This window comes from Styela clava, chromosome 2 (assembly GCF_964204865.1).
Source record: "Styela clava chromosome 2, kaStyClav1.hap1.2, whole genome shotgun sequence".
NCBI lineage: Eukaryota > Metazoa > Chordata > Ascidiacea > Stolidobranchia > Styelidae > Styela > Styela clava.
This window is the reverse complement of record NC_135251.1, coordinates 12,591,294-12,610,121: the sequence shown is the minus strand read 5'-3', so window position 1 is coordinate 12,610,121 and position 18,828 is coordinate 12,591,294. Positions and strand designations below refer to the sequence as shown.

At 32.6% G+C, this 18,828-nt stretch overlaps 2 protein-coding genes across 11 annotated transcripts in view; one reads left to right on the top strand and one right to left on the bottom strand.

Moving 5' to 3' along the window:
* The window catches only part of LOC120335527 (uncharacterized), a 41,088-nt gene extending 24,383 nt beyond the window's left edge, over window positions 1-16,705 (bottom strand). For 6 of the 10 annotated variants that reach the window (XR_005568672.2, XR_005568673.2, XM_039403045.2 and 3 more), the window contains exons 1-11: window positions 16,255-16,705; window positions 16,022-16,178; window positions 15,846-15,873; window positions 11,204-11,309; window positions 10,322-10,339; window positions 7,988-7,999; window positions 4,739-4,831; window positions 4,593-4,656; window positions 2,501-2,599; window positions 1,906-2,049; window positions 1,178-1,392 (exon numbers count right to left, since the gene is read on the bottom strand). Coding sequence is in view for 8 of the 10 variants with exons in the window: in XM_039403045.2 (XP_039258979.2) it covers window positions 1,178-1,392; window positions 1,906-2,049; window positions 2,501-2,599; window positions 4,593-4,656; window positions 4,739-4,831; window positions 7,988-7,999; window positions 10,322-10,339; window positions 11,204-11,309; window positions 15,846-15,873; window positions 16,022-16,178; window positions 16,255-16,599 (1,281 nt within the window). In the remaining 2 variants the exon portion in view is untranslated. The remainder of the gene's footprint in view (window positions 1-1,177; window positions 1,393-1,905; window positions 2,050-2,500; window positions 2,600-4,592; window positions 4,657-4,738; window positions 4,832-7,987; window positions 8,000-10,321; window positions 10,340-11,203; window positions 11,310-15,845; window positions 15,874-16,021; window positions 16,179-16,254) is intronic. The other 4 variants (XM_039403049.2, XM_039403048.2, XM_039403046.2 and 1 more) reach the window with 3 other exon arrangements.
* LOC120336373 (fibropellin-1-like) overlaps window positions 1-18,828 on the top strand; it is a 276,545-nt gene that overhangs the window by 220,882 nt on the left and 36,835 nt on the right. The gene's annotated exons all lie outside the window — the stretch shown is intronic.

Sequence of the window (18,828 nt, the reverse complement as noted above, 5' to 3'; positions counted from 1 at the left end):
TATGACACATAGTGAGATTTTACTTTGTCAAAACTGTCCACCGATCTTTTAATGAGGAAACTCAATGCTTAAAACTAAAGTACTGATGTGTGGAAATCAAGTCGATTTATTTAAACATTCTCTTGCTTCAATTAACAATCATACTTGTAAATTCTGTTTGTGCTACTACCTAGGGGAGACCAATACATTGCCCTTGCGGCCTCGGCCTAATTTAGGTTGATTTGGTCGTTTCCGTACCAGGGTGGTCACAAGAAAAGCAGTAAATTTTTGAAGGTGAGATAATGAATAAAATGTGTGCTTACTCATTTCTTTTTTGATAGTAGACTGTTTTAGGTCTATACCTTTTAGGTTCTATTTGATTTATGTAATATTATGTTTAGCATATGCCTCTAAAAAACTTTGCAAAAGTTAATATTTATAAATATAAATAGCTGTTTTACAAATTTTCTGTTTTTCTAGCGACCACCCTGTATTAGAATGCATGAACCCAATACGATCATATTGCAAAATACAGCGCCGAGAAAACGTGGTCGTCAAATTTTATTATCCATGTAAGACAAACAAATGTAGGTCTGGTTCAATATTTGATTTCATTATCAGTTTATCAAGAAAACCAATTCTACATTGAGCAACATACTAGAATAGAAGTCATGTTGTATTATATCATGATCAAGTCTTAAAAAAGTATAATTCATTTATTTCTGATTGTGCCAGACACACTCAACTTAAAGTCAGGTATTGTGTGGTTACATGAGATAGTGTTACGTCATTGCTAATCAATAGGTAATTTCCATTACTAAATCTGCCATATGTGCAAGGCAGAATTATTTGATATCAAAGATAAAAGTACTTCATATTGTTCATATATGACATTCTTATAGGACTAATAGACAACTGAATTAACATTTTCAGTAATTAAGGACAGACAAAGGCTAGGAATTTACTTTTATTTTTCCAAATTTCCCACGAGTCCCATCTGACAATATATATATCACTTTGAATTGGCTGTTTCATTTCCAGTTAGCAACAATTAAAATATGACATGACATTAAACTGTCAGTTATTAAACCAACTATTTCTTACCTATCATGTCTCATACATACTTCAAAATCGAAACTACAAATAAAGTACGCACTGAAATATGATTAACTACCGGTAGATAAAAAAAAATCTTCACCTGTTCCTTCGTTTGTGCTTTTTGTACGAAATCACGTCCCACTTTGATTTTGGGTTTCAGCAATGCTTTGGTGAAGTCCACGACGCTCATTCCGAGCAGAGCACAAAGACGTTGAGCGACTGTGTTCTCGGGCATTGTGGCTTGGTCAGAACTTCTTTCCTTTTTGAATTCCATGTTACCGAAAAGCATAACACTGCTTACAACCTTCAGCATACCTGAAGTGAATGAAAATCGTTAATATTACATGATTGTAATAAATCTACAACAAGTAGCAATGAAACTATACATTAAAAAAAATGGGATGAATTAGATTCGTTGGTTTGTTGTTATAAACCATGGAGCATTAGGTCATAATGTGAGCCGTCATGTTTTTCTGTTGACATTTCAGGTAATATTGTAAAAAACAACGTACTAATAAAAAAAGACAATGAAAAATTTGAAATAGGGCCAGGTTACATTTATTCTAACAAAAGTAAACTACAATAGAGCCACCGATATTGTAGGCAGATTGTATTTTCATGCCAACCATTCTTCTTGTTAATAATAAAAATATAATTAGAGAACCATTCTGTGAAAAGGTTCACCATTTCAGCTGAAACAATTTTTAACCTCATTTTGGCCAGAATCCTTGTGACCCAGATCATCAAAAAGTAGATAGCTCGTCACATGACGAAACTAAATGAAAACTGGATGATTCTATTTTACTGGAAAAAGTTGAAGTCGCCTACTTTTAACATCTGTAGGAGAAATGTTCATGATCTCCATAGCCGCAAGAGTTTCTTGGAATATGTCGGCATCCTTGGTTCCAGGGAGAGTTTGCATTCCGTTAGAAATGAGTCGATATTTGCTGATGTCTTCAAGAAGAAGTTCCTCTGTGAATAGATAACATATATGTTAATATATAAATTTCAATATCAATCATAATTCGACTGAAATGACTAAAAATAGATCAAATTAAAAATTCCATAAATGACTGCAATTCCAAATACCAATTTTAGCTAGATTCTGGACCAACAACCGGTACTTATCCTTTTTCTATGACACCAGTGGATCCGATGCACATAATATGCTATAGCAAGATCGAAGATAACAATTCCAAGTGATTCAAAATTGTTGTTACACAAAAACAAATATAATTCTGTATCATGCCTTCATCATTGTATTATTATATGTATACGAATCAAGCAGCGTGAAAGCATAGAAAATGGACAAGTAGTTAGTCCCGCAGAAACCAAATCGATATATAAAATATCGTAGTATTTATCATATTTCCTATCAACAATGACCTTGATAATAATTTATTGGCAGTGATAAAAAACTTACTTTTGAGTTCACTATTGGCACCACACAGCATTTGGTAGAAAATATGGAATGTTCTTTCACCGCCAGCTTGCTGGATAACACGAGCTTTCTCAAGAAGATCTTATTTGGTTATTAGGACGAAAGTAAAGGTCACATAATCACATAGTGAAAAAAATAAGTACCAAAGAGTAAGTATGATTAAAAAAAAGCAATCTTACACAAGGTGTAATAAATTGGTTAGGTAATTCCCAATCTGACAGATTCCAAGTCTGTCAAAATAGTAGTTCTGCTTGTAAAGAGACTTTTTTGGAATAAAGGCGCAAAATACGCAATATAAATATGCACAGGGGCGTAGCTTGGAAATTTCAAAGGGGGGTTGTGGAATTTTCAATTGCCAAGTTAGACCATAACAGTTGGCGGGCAGTTCCCACCGCCAATAACCCCTGACTGTGCCCAAGAATATGCACATACACATGAATTTGTCTTATGCAACCTCATGAGGCGCATTTAGGGACAATTCATTAAAAAAATGCATTTAGGTATCATTTTATTATGAATGTAACGATTTAAAGTCGTGATGGGAGGAATCCATCCACAATCAATATGTAAAGGGCTAATTACTTATCGATCTTGATCGGTAAGTATGTTGATAGGTATTTGTATGTCTGTTTGTATGTATGTCTGTGTGTTAGATGCACGCGATATCTCACGAAAGTGAGGTTCAATCTGCTCCAAATTTTGCATGTGCATTCATCTTAGCTCGGATCAGAAGCCTATTGATTTTGGATGGATTATGTCGTCTAATCAGCGAGTTATTAATTAATTAGTGATGGGACACACGATGTCACTATGAAGAAAGCCCACTGTTTTGGGGGATCCCCTAACCTTCGATCGATAAGTCTTCGGTTTCCAACCGAATTCTAGTTGAATTGTTGAATTTTGATGATTGTTGTGGAACGATATGTCTCTACTTAAATATTAACAAACTAACATTCATTTTGATATTGATCACAATAATTCCAGTACCAACCTAATATATTGTGTGATGAGACATGTTTAAGGCAAGAAACGTGATAAAACATTGGGATAAAAAAATAATAAGTAGATTCATGAATTTAGTATGTTTATATCACTGCCCTGTAAAAAATGATTCCCACGAGATTGCCATACGCATCTCTTATCTCAGTGCGTAAGTAAAACGACGCGGTTTCAAGATTAAAGGCACCACAACGCCCAATAATAACTAGAATCCACATCCAGTCAAGCTATGACTAAGTCACTCTATTAGTGTATTGACAGGAAGGAAGCATGATGATGGTGGTGTGTTGAATTATTCACTGCTGTATGGTGAGATGTTGTGGAACTGTAAACTAGGGTGACAGCCTTCAGCGTTTCTCTTAATCGGCAAAATATGGAACTGAAAAGTCAGTAGGAAATGATGACACAAACATAATATGCCTATATACTTCTTGGGAAATATTACAACAGCATATGCTACTGTACAATATATTACCACCGGTATATTACAAAGATAATACCAATTTCCAATAATTATGTCCATCATATTTTTTTTGTGATTTTGCAATAGCCAGGCCAAAATTAAACAATTTATTATCCTGAATACATTCCAAAACAATATTTTCAAATATGGAATACATTCTAAAAAGGGCAAACAAATCATTCATAAATTCATTGAAATTAAATTTTGGTAATGTAAAATATTTGAGATGAAAATTATTTTGATTATTAATCTTCGCTTTTTACAATGTCAGAAGAAAGCCTAAATTTCATTTTATTTGTGCATCAAATGTCAAACACCCAAAATGAATTATTTTTTTGTAAAATCAGAATTATTAACTACCAGTATATCATATACAACCCGTCTATAGCATCATAATTTAAGTTTAATTCAATATTTTCCAAATCTGTCCCCTATAATGTACACTATATACCATGTTCCAAAATCGGATATGGCAAATTGTAGAATATTCAAATTTTTGGAAAAACTTCAAATCTGATATATTCTAATTTACTGCATATATGCTTACAATTTTTAAGCATTGATATTCAAACACTGGGTAGAAAATGAAAATAATTTTGCAAAAAAGGATACATGTCTCGATATTTGCACCAGCGATGTATCCAGAAGTATCAAAGTTAATCCTGATGAATTTACCCTAGAATAAAAGCAGACATAAATTCAATTTTAAAATGTAACGTAATCGTCAAAATGTTCCAAATTACAGAAAATATACTCACGAAGCGGGAAGAGTTGTCATTCTTTACTGTCTTTGCGTTACCAAAAGCTTCCAAAATGGGGTTGGCTTGCAACAACTGCTGCTCAAGCTCACCCTGTTTGATTGTTTAAAAGAATCTATTAGTTTCTTTATATTACTTGGAGTAAAACTATAATAGTGTTGTAGTTTGTGAAGTGCGTTATATGTCAGTGATATTAAGTGAAGTGTCATTGTGTAAAAAAGGTTGGAACGTATATAGCAGACCTCACAATATTTTAACATAAAAAGATTTTTAAATTTCACAAACCGGAAAATTGTACAGTTGAAATGTTTTTTCGAAATTTGATTTAACTATTTCACAAATTCAGATATTGAAAACCATTTCTTTAAAATCCAATTCTGAGTCAAATCATCATTTTTTATTTCAGTTAAATTTGGCATGTTTCATAATTTTGCAGTTTCAATTTTTGAGATTGAAATTTATAAATATTTATTTTTAAAAGATTAATATATTTGTATAAGAACGACTTCATTGATCAATAACTAAAATTGCTTTTTGATAAAAATATTTTGCAAGACCTGCTACCGTGCGTGCCCTTGTGTGACATCTGTATAAAAAGAAATGGAAGAGAGAGAGAGAGAAAGGACTATTTACACAGTCGCTGTGTTTAAGGAGAGTTTTCGAATTGAATAAAGATCATAGATTCATTTACAAGTAATCTTTTGGAAATCATTCAAGCGTAGCATCTGAAGACCCATTAAGAAAGGTCGGAATGAGACGGCATGATTGGCAAACAAAACCAAATTTCAAGTATAAAAACAAAATATTTTGCAAATTTCTAAAATTCATGCATTTCTTTTGAATTACCAAATGAAGTAATTAAATCAAGGAATCTCAATAAAAATATTGATTTCGATTGGAAAATAAGTTTGATTCATTATATTGGTTATGTCCTGGTATGGATAATATAATATCATATATATAAAGCCAAAATGTATAAGTATTACCAATAATTTGTGGAACATGCTAAATTTTTACAATTTTGATAAGATAATGAAATTTTGAATTATGTTTAAAAAATATATTTTTGGAGAATAATTTTTCAGCTTAAATCACAGCTGAGACAATTTTGTATGACGAATTGATTTTTGAATATTGGTGCAAATAATGAAAAATGGGATGCATTATCAATCGCAAAAAGTCTAAGAGTAAAGAAATGAAGACAGAAAAGTAATTTCCAGATATGAAATTTGTGCAAACAAGAGTGTGCTGTCTTGATATCGTTTCAATCATGGCAAAAAATTTAAACCAAACAAAAAAATTGCTGATCAATAAAAATCAAATCCTTCTAAATCAATCTTATTATTATCTACCCAGTCAAAAACTGTGTGTTCAGAAGTTCTTGAACTTGAATGGAACATAACATAACTTTTTAAGTATGGACCAACCATGACTGGGTAGACAAAATAACAATACATTTAAAAATCTAAGAAAATTTATTAGCAAAATGAAATCTATAACTATATTTTAAATTTTATAATTATCTAAAATACAAGCAAATCTTCATTTTTGAAAGTAAAAAAAAATACTATCAACAAAATAGTTTATGTTGATAATAAAGTCTTGTTAAAAAACATCAGTATGGTTACATGCAATATTTAGACATGCATAGCTGTAACCAGGGATGACCACACATGAATGAAAAACACATACCGGTAATCGATCAGAATTTATAGTCTAATAAAATATTCCATAACACTTGCTAAAGGAAAGGCTTGACAACATTTTAGAAACAATCCAAATACCCATATATTTCCATGCCACTTAGTTTAATATTTTTACTTAGTAGCGTTTTCAGAGTTTAATCTTCAATTATTTTAATTCAAATTGATTTGGGTGTGAATATACTGAACAGAGGAATTTTGCAAGATTGAATTTTAGTCATCCCTAGTTAAAATATCAGAAATAGAGATTCCATATTTCTGTAGAGAACAACGACATTTAAGCAAGATGCAAACAAAGTATATGGCACAGTCTGCACAGACTTGTAAAAAGGTAGTCAAATCTAGCTCTCAGATATCTTATTATTAATTATGAGAGGAGGTGCCGAATGCACATAATTAGGCCCATTGTCAAAAAAATTTATAAGGTTATAATTTTTGATCCAAAGTTATGTAGAATCTAGAAACTCATTATTAAATTGATAATTTTGAGAAAATATATCTAGTTTGAATGATAATTTCAGATACGTTTTGAAAATAGGTTCCTAGTAAATATGCAATTGGAGAACCAAGCACACCCGAGAACATATACAAGAAAAAGGTTAGTACAAACAAGTTGAAAGCAGATGACATAACAATAAGTTCACATTCAAATAAACAGGATGCAATAAAATAATACATATTTTCAAGTCAAACAAACTGAAAATATTCAATGTCTCATCTCCATTGGAGAGAAATCAAGCTGCCATGACAATCGCATTTTGAATAATTTTATTTTTCTGTCAGCTTTTACAAATGATAAATTTGGGAAATCTTTCCAATTAGACATTTAAATTTCAGTTATATCTATGACTTTTTTTTAAATATTTTCAGAATGTTTGACAAAAAAATGTCACCAATAAAAACATCATGCATTTGTAAATATAATAAAATGCAGTGATTGATAAGATGAATCTGTTGAGTTGTTGATGCTAAGTAGTACATTCTTCTCACTACCACCGTTTAAGTCACAAGCAAAGACAATAGCCAGTCTGAGTGGAAATGATGGAAGAGAGAAACGAAGCTGACTGTTTACTGAGCAATACTTAGAATCTAATAAAATCATCCCATCAAGTTCAAGTACGTAAATCAAACTGAAGTACGTTAATTAAAACAGACAATAACTAACAATTATTTTCACCATTACCCGGTAGTAAAACATTTAATGAATTACCGGTAGCCAAATAATTCTTCATATGCCGCAACTTTTCAATCACTCAGTAATAAACATGGGATAACAAGTTCTATTTTGCGTACTGCAATATATATCAATTATTTACGCATCTATCACTTGATGGGACAATTTAATGAATAAGATAAATGAGTTAAAAAAGATGGGGTAATTCTTTAAATGCAGGCATAATATAAAAGGCTAGCAAGCCTGTAGCATTTCCCAAGAAAGAGAAAGGGCAAGAGAAAGTATTATAACTGCAACATTCTGTGAGTGTTGTCAGGTATGGGAAAAGAATAATGTTTCTATCGCTGAAATGCGATTTTGTACTTTACTTACGTAAGATAAGTTCTGCAGTGGTGATATATTGTACATAAAAACACACACAGATAGAATTAAAATACTAGACTATGATATTATAAAAAGGGGAACACTGTGATCCTACCTCCCTCTGTCAAAATCCAAATTTGTGACTATTACATGAAACATAACGATGTGAAATGATCTGACATTGAAACAATTGAATGTTGTGAAATACTGAGTGAATGTAGATACTGATACTGCACTTATACAAGTCTCACAAACAAGACATACTCGGATAAACATGAACACAATATTGTCCTTCATAAACAGTCGCGTCCACCATGCAATACACACAAGACACAACCATATTTAAATTAACTCGTACCAAAATCAGACTAACAAACATACTTATGAGAGAAATTTGGACTGATGTGACATTGCAGAATACAAAGAAGCAATCGGCAGCCAGTGAAGTTCGATGAAAAGCATGTGGGTACAGACTTCATACACAGAAGTACTCACGGAAAAAGTAGATTGGAATGGTAAAGGAAAAGGTTTTGGCTTTTTGGGCGGACTCGGAGGAGAAGCATCGGAAGATGATTGTTGGTCGAGAGTTGGAAGCTTTAAACTCTGAGAACGGCGCTGTAAATATTTTTTCTTTTTCTTCCTCATTGCAAATAGTTCAAAATGAACTGTGTCCTTGAATAGTCTGTCAGGGTCGTTTACAAGACCCGAGCTTCCCACTTGTTGAGCATTGCATATTGATTCAAAAAGCCGACGCTGTTTCAGCTTGAGTGAAGATGACATGAAAATTGAAAACAAAGATGAAAATAAAAAAGAGATAGCAAAAGAACACAGGATGACAAAAGAGAGAAAATTGAAAGTTTGAAGAAACAGTTATAAAAACAATTTGACGGATAGAAAACAGCTGTAAAGAGTTATCTCTTTTATAGCTAGAATCACATAGACTTAAAGATGATAGATAGAAGTGCCGACGACACAATACAAACAATGAGAAATTGAAGGTAAGATGAGCATGATGAAAGCTGGAATCCAGTGTTTATCGTGAACTGTCCAAGTCTTAAAGAAACAATGGTATTGGTATGAACAATTCAAATTGCTTCTCGTAAAATTACTTTGATCTACAGAAGTCTCTTCCAACAACCAATCCTAATAGGCCTCTCATTACACACACACACAAACTCAGCGTACAGCACCATAATAACGAGAAAAATTATGAATATAGAGGAACTAGGCAATTTCAATATCTTTACCCCATAAAAATAAGAATGTCAGATTGACCACTTTATTTTTTTGTCTGTATTCAGAGTTCATTCATTCTGCGATGCGTACTATCAAGTCCATACATACATCATAAAGCATGATATCACATAAAACAAAAATAGATTCTGTAGCTGAATAATACCATGACTGTTGCAATATACATTCATGTTACATCCGGTTAATAAGGGTCGTTGCAACAATGCATGGCATTTTCTATAGACTCTCAAACAATATATCAAAGTCAGCTTTTCTTGTGTTATAGCCATTGACGTGAAAAGAAAGTGTGATCGGTGTATGAATTTTTTTGCCAACCAAGTCTAGTAGAAATACGTTGATGTAATTAAACTCTTCAAATCTTTCGCCCAATAATTTTAAATATAATTGCGAATAGCTGACTTCTTCAAGGTCAAATAAAGAGTCATAATACAAAATCTTTATAGAATATTATCAAGTATAAATATCTCGAACTGGGAATTTTGCAAATAAATGAAGCATTTGTTCAATTACTAAACATAAGAATTAAATACAACTAAAAATGTAGATTTATTCCAGCTATTCTCAGGGAGATCTGACAAATGTAAAAGAAATGAAACAGCATTGATCCCACTGTGGTATGCTTCTATATTTCACAACAATCAATATGTTTTTGTCAGTTCATTTCGAGGCATCAGCTTGCAGGAAATTATTGATATGCCACCATTTAGCCACGGAATAGTAAACACATGGTGCAGTTTTAAAAGTGATATTTAGAATTTAGTTTTCTAAAAATTAATTACCAATTATATGTATTGAAAATGGAAATATGAAAAAAATTCCAAATATTTCAATGTGCATCGTAATTAAGAATTCACAAATTACGGACTACAATATAAACCATTTAAACATTTATTTTACAATAAATATTCAAATAATTTAACAATAGTGAATAAAATTTTTCGAAGTGGTGTCCTTAGACTTCCTGACTTTTGCGATAGCAATAATTAAATACAAGTGATTGAAGTGCGTAAAGCCCGATAAAAATTTTTGTATTTTTATTCACGGAGGATCACAGTGCATGATGGGATTTTACCCATTGTTTTCACTTGCCTGCTTGAATTCTGGTCCCTGGGCACAAAGAACACACCCGTGAATTGTACGAAGCAAGTCGTTACATGAGGAAGAGCAATAATAATAAGCATAAATATTGTTAGTTCACAAATATTCAATATTACACACAATAACTAGAATTTCATTAAAGTTTTTATCAATCAATTGCACTCATTACTTAAAATAAGATAAAATGTGAAAACACTACAAAGCATACAAATGCGTGTGATAAGTGGGAATACATGGTATAACAAACAGTCAAGAAATTTTCAATTACAAATATATCAAAGCGAGGGACCCAAATTATTTCATTATCTCATTAGATAAAATAGGAGTATCTTATTGCATATGTAAAGCAATGATTAGAGAATAGTTTTGAATTAAAATTGTGAGTCTTTCGCTTTAATAATCACATATTACCCATGAAAATGACTTCTAAGTGCAATATTGCAGTAGGAAATTGGTGCAAAAGGTTGTGAAGTGTGGGAAACAAGACTATCATAAACAGCAAAGAATTCATTCATTGGGGCAATTACGATTAATAATAAGATTACAAATTTTTATTTGAGATCATTCGCGGGAAAAATGATAAATTATTTAAAAATTTCCAATAAATTGATAAAAATTATTAATATTCCTCATTTTCAATGAATTACAAAATGAATGTGATAAGAATGTAGTGACTTATATTATTTGAATATTTAATAACACCACATGATATATAGCACCAAATATGGACCAATGGTAATCACATTGGTTTCATAAATGACCTTGAACTTATTTTAAACAACTATATATTGGTTACACATGGCCCAGATGAAAAGTGACTCAATTTTGGCGTTATCATATGTTTAGATTATGACAAGGAATTTATGTACTTACGGTGCCGCCATGGGATACTTTCGCGCCTTTGTGAGACGCTGCAACGTGCGCGAGGTATTGAATGACCTTTTTGGTGTTTTCAGTCTTTCCTGCACCAGACTCGCCACTGTAAAGCAAAATAATCGGCGTTACAAATTAGTTTAAAATATTGCAAAATAAAATGCAGTAAAAAATGACGTTACAATATTATGATATTAAAATTGCGGAATTAACGATTATGAGTTTAGAATTCTTTTGAGGTCATGTTTAATTATAATGGAATGTTTTTGTAGCTGCAGGCCCTGGCATCACATCAAATTATATTTAGAATTAACTGCCCGTAGTAAATCGCAACATGATTAGCATTACAACATAAATTCAGTAACAGGGTAAATTACTACACGATTAAAGCATTGTAAATTCAACCGGCCGTGAGGTATTACGTTGTAATTTTAGTAGCGGCGTGTTCTACAGTCCGTGAAACATTACTCGTGAGCGACAAAACGGTACATATACAAGACAATACATTTAAAACAATGGCTTTTTTGATGAACAAAATCTACGAAAAGTTTTAGAATCAACGTCGCGAATTACGGAACAAACGATTTTACCGCGCACATACCGCTTCCGCCAATGAGCGGTGCGAATTTCGTCGTCCGCCGGTACTCATTCCATATATGGGACTGGCGCTTTCCATATAAGGATTAACGTAAAGAGACAGGTAAGCGAGTGCGCAGTGACGTAACCGATAGCACGTTTTTTCTCGCGTTCCATCGGTCTCGTTTCTATTCATGTTTGTTTCATTATCTTTGCGCGCCTTTTTCGTAGAAAATATAGTCGAGTATACTATCCCACTCGATTTGCAACAGAAGGCAGTGAGTTCTCATACGTATTTTCTCATTACATGGTAATATATTATGTCAGAGGCGATATGCGATACAAAATTTTCACTTTACAATCATATTGTTAGTCATTTATCCATATCTAATAATGAAATACGCTATACTATACTGTTTAATAGCTACATCGAGAAGCATTCATTCGTTATAACGCAAAATATTCGGTCGCGAAATATTGGAAGTGTAAAAGGGCGTGTCGGTATTCCAAACAATTATTTGTATTTCGATATTACGTCGTGCAGAGGAAGAGACGAGCATCATCGACAAAATCGTGATCACCAATTATGATAAAACTATCCGGAAATAACACATTTCCGGGCATGTGGCCAATCACTTATTGAATGACAGCATATGTGATCAATTTTGTAAGTAATGTTTTATTTGTACAATGAAGTGGTTGGAAAACATGGACCCCGGGTGGTTGCTTTCCGTATGTAAACACTAAACAGCGGGAACGAGGAACCACCAAAGTAAATAAATCAGCAAAAAATAAACAACGGCTATCGATAAATACGAAATTAATTAGTCTTCACTCGCACCCGTATTTGGTCTTGTATGGATAACGTAAAAATCGCACGCGTCACATTTATCTTGGCATTCAGGAGCCCATTACGTAAGCTCGGATTGTTAAAACAAAACCATGTCTATCTAATGCATGTTACAGGTCAACCATGTCTATCTAATGCATGTTACAGGTCAATCGGGTGCGACACGCAGGCAAAACATTAGCGAAAAAAGACCGTGGGCAATAACAACACGATAATGACAATAAAACACAAGATTAATTGCCATTTGATTGCCGAAAACATCATAAATTTTCTGGTTATGCCTGCCTTAGTAAACCACAAGTTATAAATTATACCAATAGTTTGCTATGCTTTACTCATAGTTGGTTGTATTACTATTTACAACCAGTGGTACAGAACCGGCTCTATTTGTTATGATAAAGGATCAAGCAAAACCAAAAGATTCTTGTTGTCACACAAGCCATGAGAAATACATCTTGCTATAAGTATGATTTAACATGTCAACATAGTAATACAAGAAACCTCCCAGGGGATGGTTAAAGTTTTCTTGCTGACACATTCTTGCTTTAAAATTACATGGATGAGACGAGGCTGAGCAAACACCAAACGTGAGCATTTTATGTTGTTAAAGCTGTCCATTTTGTTTCTAAGTTTTTCAATTCATTTTGTTTAGAAAATTTTAAAAATGATGCCTCAAATGATCTTGCAAAAAAATTAGCAATTCAAAAGAGAATCAAAAAAAAAAAAATAAACACTATGAAATGATATTGACTTCAAATTATGTCTTGACATAAACTGCGTGGACATATTTATTTCATGTTATGAAATTTTGAGAGGTCTTGTCTTGACAAACATGATGCATACAAGAGCACATGTACATAAATCAGGGCAATGACATCATATATTAATTCAATATAATGTCTTCAACAGGTAGGGCTGTCTCAATTTATCTATTATTCATTCAACTTATGTTTAATGAGGTGAAGATGATTCAGAATAATTGTGCTCTACTAGACCAGGGCAACTCAAATGGTGGACCGCGGTACGAATCTAGACCTTTTGAGTTGGATTCGGACCGCACCTAATTCTTTATTTTGAATCATTAGCCCCACTTTTTAGGTTTCCTTTTATACAATGACTTTCATAGTTTTGAATATATATAAAAAGAACTATAACACCATAATAGACAATCTTGATCGTCTGAGAAAGTTTCTGGAAAGACCGGACCCAAATAATGTTGAAGTTTTGTATGCTGATCGTCGGTAAAAATAGTTGAGTAGCCCTGCCCTAGACAACATGATTTTTTAACTTGAAAAAACTTTGGTCTAAAACATTCAATCGAAATCTGAATTCAATTAAAACTTATTGTGATTATAGACATTTATTACCTAGTCTGAGTGCTAGACAAGACATAATACAGACTGCTTTATCATTAATATTATTAACAAGCAGCAACAGAATCAAATAGGCATATTAAAACTGACTTGCCAGATTATGATTTACTATTAGGTTATTATAGGTGATTAAAATCAATCAATCATTTATGAAAACATGTTTTACAAACCATTCAAGAATCAGTAACTAATTGAGTAAATTTTGGGTCGGTATAAAAAGAACTAATTCATAAGATGAATCATCAAGGTGGTTATTTTCTTCTGAGTTGCAGCTATAATTAAATGACGCAAGTACAGTATACATCATTCACATAACTAGTAGCTTGCTTGTTGTGGCTGATAGAACCACATACCAAAAATTCTTGAGTTGACATATTTTGGTAATATCAGTCAGCCATTCGAGACAGCATGAAAATGAAATTTACAGCTTTGGATATTCAAACAAAATTGATAATGATTCAGTGGATAAATTTGTCAACAAGGTGTAGCCCATCCTAAAATCATGTTTATTACTACAAATACAATTCCTAACTGGGTAAATTCCAACTTCTCAGATAAGGAAGTAACAAAAATACCACCCACATTATTGGTATGTCAAATTAAATAAATATTGTCAAGTCACAACAATGTGAAAATTCATTAAAAGAGTAACCACAAATCTAATGAACATATGACTTTCATATTGGGAGTAAAATTCTGCTATAAATTTTATTTTTTCTAAACTATTTTCACTTTGTCCTTATATGGTATGAAAAAAAGGATGTGCAGTATCTCATTGTAAAAGCACCACACTGGAACGCCTTGAAGTAATAATATTTGGATTCGTTTTCAAAACAATGTTCTTCAATATAATACACCACTATAGAGGAAATAAGTGACCTTAAACAATAGTTTTGGTTATCCATTTAAATGATCTTTAACCTTTTACAGTAAGTGAGGTCATGGGTCATCGATGTTCAAATAATCTCTTCTGAAAGGGGGATAGCGTCGCATGTTAATGCATTAAAAGTTTTTTGGAATTCAGTATGAAAATGAAACTTTATACTATTGTGATACACCGCAAAACGATTGACACAGACTAGGTAAAGCAAATACTTTTTCTCACACATCCCTTTACAATGCCTAATACCTTAATTGGAATGACATAAATATCTGCCCCGAGGGAAAAAATGTTACCGTGATAAGGCTATGTAACTGTCCATTTAAAATTTAAGTATGCAGTAATTTTAAGCATTTTTATGGTATGTTTGAAATTTGAATGACAGTGATACATTCCTAACATTAATAATTACTCACTAAATTACAGACGCATGAAGTGTACGCTAGCTATGAAATCAGAATCTCTACTACCTAATCATAATATCAACGCTAAATTAGACATCAAATTTTGCTAACTATAATTTGACTATACACTAGGAAATTATGTCAAACTTAACAACTTAAGAAAGTTGAAACATGATAACTTGCTACACTGAAGTCAAGAATAATAAAATGCAAATAAACTAATATAATGCAATGTAATAAAAATATGTGTTTTAGTCTCATTGTTTTCCATAGAGTAGTTGCACAAAGCCATGAGGGTTTTTAAATTTACAATGTTTCGAGGTGTGTGTGCAGTATTATTCTCTTTTCAGATGAAATAAAATTTTTTTGACCAAAATATATCTATTTTGATTATTTTGTAACAGCATTTCTTTCCACATAATGTGAAATTTGACATAAATCGGTAATCATTGGACAAGATGTCCAAATTTTACCAATAGAGAAATTTGAAATAAAAATATTCTTAATGAATAATAAATGAAGTTTTTTTAAAATATATATAGAAATTTTATGTACTCACGTGCAAAGAATAGACTGATCCTCACGATCTGTATAAAAAATAGATAGAAGTTAAATAAAACACAGATGCGGGAATATTGTCATTTACTTTTACCATATTTAATAAAGAATTCAGTCAACGATCCATACTAATTCGTCCAGTAATTTTTCGATTTTAGCAATGTAAAATATACTGACCTTGAAGCATACTTCTGTATGCAGTATCTGTGATTGCAAAAACATGGGGAGGCACTTCATGACGTTTCTTGCCCTTGTATAAGTCGATAACTTTATCAGTGTAAATAGGATAGAACCTGTAGGGATTGATGACAACGCAAAACAAACCAGAATATGTCTGAAAAATAGAAATAATTATTGAAAAATCATACCTAGAGAATTTTTTTTAAACAATGGGTGAAAATTATACTTACATAAATGAGGCCAGAGTAATATCTATCTTTGAGATTATGTAGAACAGACGCTTCGTTAAGGCATGTTAAGTCTGCCATATCTTCCACTTTTGTAAATTTTGGAGGATTCATTTTCTGCACATCGTCTTTTGGAAAGTAGACTTTCTTTGATGTTTCAACCAATTCGACGAGAACTTGATCTCCCTTTTCCCCTTTCAAACTGGCAGCTTCAAAACCCTTATCTGCGGAAGGGACCCAGACAAGCTTTTTCGCTGTCCAATCAGCCTGCATGGCAGGATCGTTGATGGCTCCACGATCCACCATGAGGTATTGCAATTCTTTGTCTTCTTCACCTTTCTTCGGCATATTGCTTGGTAGGTATCAGTGTGTCCCAAGAAAAATTAAATACACTGAAAACAATCAATTATTTGGTGTATTGACTGAAACGAAACAAACTGTGATAGTGTGAAAACTGTTATTATTGCTTTTCTTTGAAAACGTAAAATTTCTTCGTCACTTTTATTATCTGAAGTAAAGTGTATCAAATTCAGAATAATTTCACTGAGAGTGCAAGGGACGAGGCCAAAAATGAAAAAAAAGTCCAGTTTTAACAGCTAACTTCTTAATTGCATGTATACTGAACTGTTCACAGACCATAACCCAAAACGCTGAAACGCGAAGTTCAGATCAAAATAAACAGGACAACGGAGAACGAAATTTGTATCAAATTATTCAAAACTAAAAGTAATCATTGATGCTTGGTTGGTCAGATTACATTCAGATCATATTTGCATACTGGCATACAGTAAATTTAGAATCCTGCATTGCTTTTAGGGAAGAACAGAACGAACAGTTGCAAGATTTCACACAAGAATGATTTGATAATGTGAACAAGTGAATAGAAAGGATTATTAACTACTGAACTATGAGTTGACATATGTTCAGAGTGTTTCTTCAGAATTTATTCTGTGTACTGTATCATGGCGAACCTCAAATAATATATTGTTATCAAAATATTTGCGAGGAAAGGTACCGGTAGTCTAATTGGGTACAGAATTATGGTTTAAACTATGCCTGGACAAAAATCTAAAAATGCAATCTCGTTTTTTTAAGAAATATAGAATGTTCATGTTACGCAATGCAGCAATATTACCCACTGAAGCTTAGGAATTTCTTATTATCTTATATTCGCCTTGTAACCATTCTGCTATTACAGCATTCCTGCATTACAAATTCAAGTACAGCCGATTTAATATTGAATATTCTAGTTTTAAATATCAGAATATTTTGACAATAGACAGATCCGACTACGGTACCGGTACTGCAATATGCTAAGCTAACCCACTTTACAGTTTTATATTCAAATCACCCCTAAACCGCCTAAAAGTATGGTTTACTAGACTCACAGACTTATATCAGTGGGACTCACAGACTTATATCAGTGGGACTCACAGACTTATATCAGTGGGCATCACAGCATCAAATATTCCTGTATTCTGATATATCCTGTATATATGAAATACCTGAATACTAAAATTCGTTTCTAACGTCAGAACGTCCTGCAAGCTAACTGGCATTGCCCCGAATATGAATAGATCACTAAACGCAGGATATGATTGTCTGTCTCCACCCTTCCTAATCCATTCGATAAATGATCGAGACACTGCCCAACTGCGAGTATTCAAAGTCCAGAAGTCACGACACGACCCCACAACACTAAAGTGTCAAAATTGCAAAATGGATGTTTGAACAAGTTGCGCGGTAGAGACAATGTTTGAATAAGAAAAATAACAGCAAGGCGAAATGGGGACACCTAATTAACAAACTCTTGAACTTTACAGATAATTTTGTCGGGGTCATACGTTTGACCAAAAATGCACGGTAATAAGATCGCCAGACACGGATAAGTAAAACTGAAACAGTGAATCAGCTGGAGCCGCGCCCGATATTTTGGCAGACAAGTCACGTGTGAGTCACGGATGAGTAAGACAACAAGTGCGATGCAGACAGTCACATCGCTAGCCTGTGGAATAAATAAATAAATAGAAGGTTTTCAATTAATGTAAATACCCAAGACTAAACTGATAATGTGTTAGCTCATTCTAAATAGTCACTGCATGCAAATGCTAAAATGTCTAAGTTTAAATTGAAACAATTTATTTGTTCGAATTATGCAGTAAATATTGGAATAATGAATATTCCAACTAACATACTAAAGAATATATTTAGAATCATGACTCAATCATAACTGCCCTCCCTTCCCTAATATAATATATATATATATATGTAACTAATATTCTTTACTTTCCGGTAAATATATGGGTACAAACTGATTGACATTAGCTAATATTAATATCATTTGACATATGTTAACAACATTTCTATTTGCTTTCAACATTTTTTTGTTGCAATAAAAAACGAAACAAAAAAAACATCGCCAGACTGGTGAATAAGATAGAATATATAAATTTATTCCCCTCGAGAGGGAAGCCGACAAGATAACTTAATCATATGACGAACCACGGCCACTCCTCCGGATACCATTACAGTTCGGATATGAGATTTTGTTTGTCAGTTATTTGTTTCAGATGCATG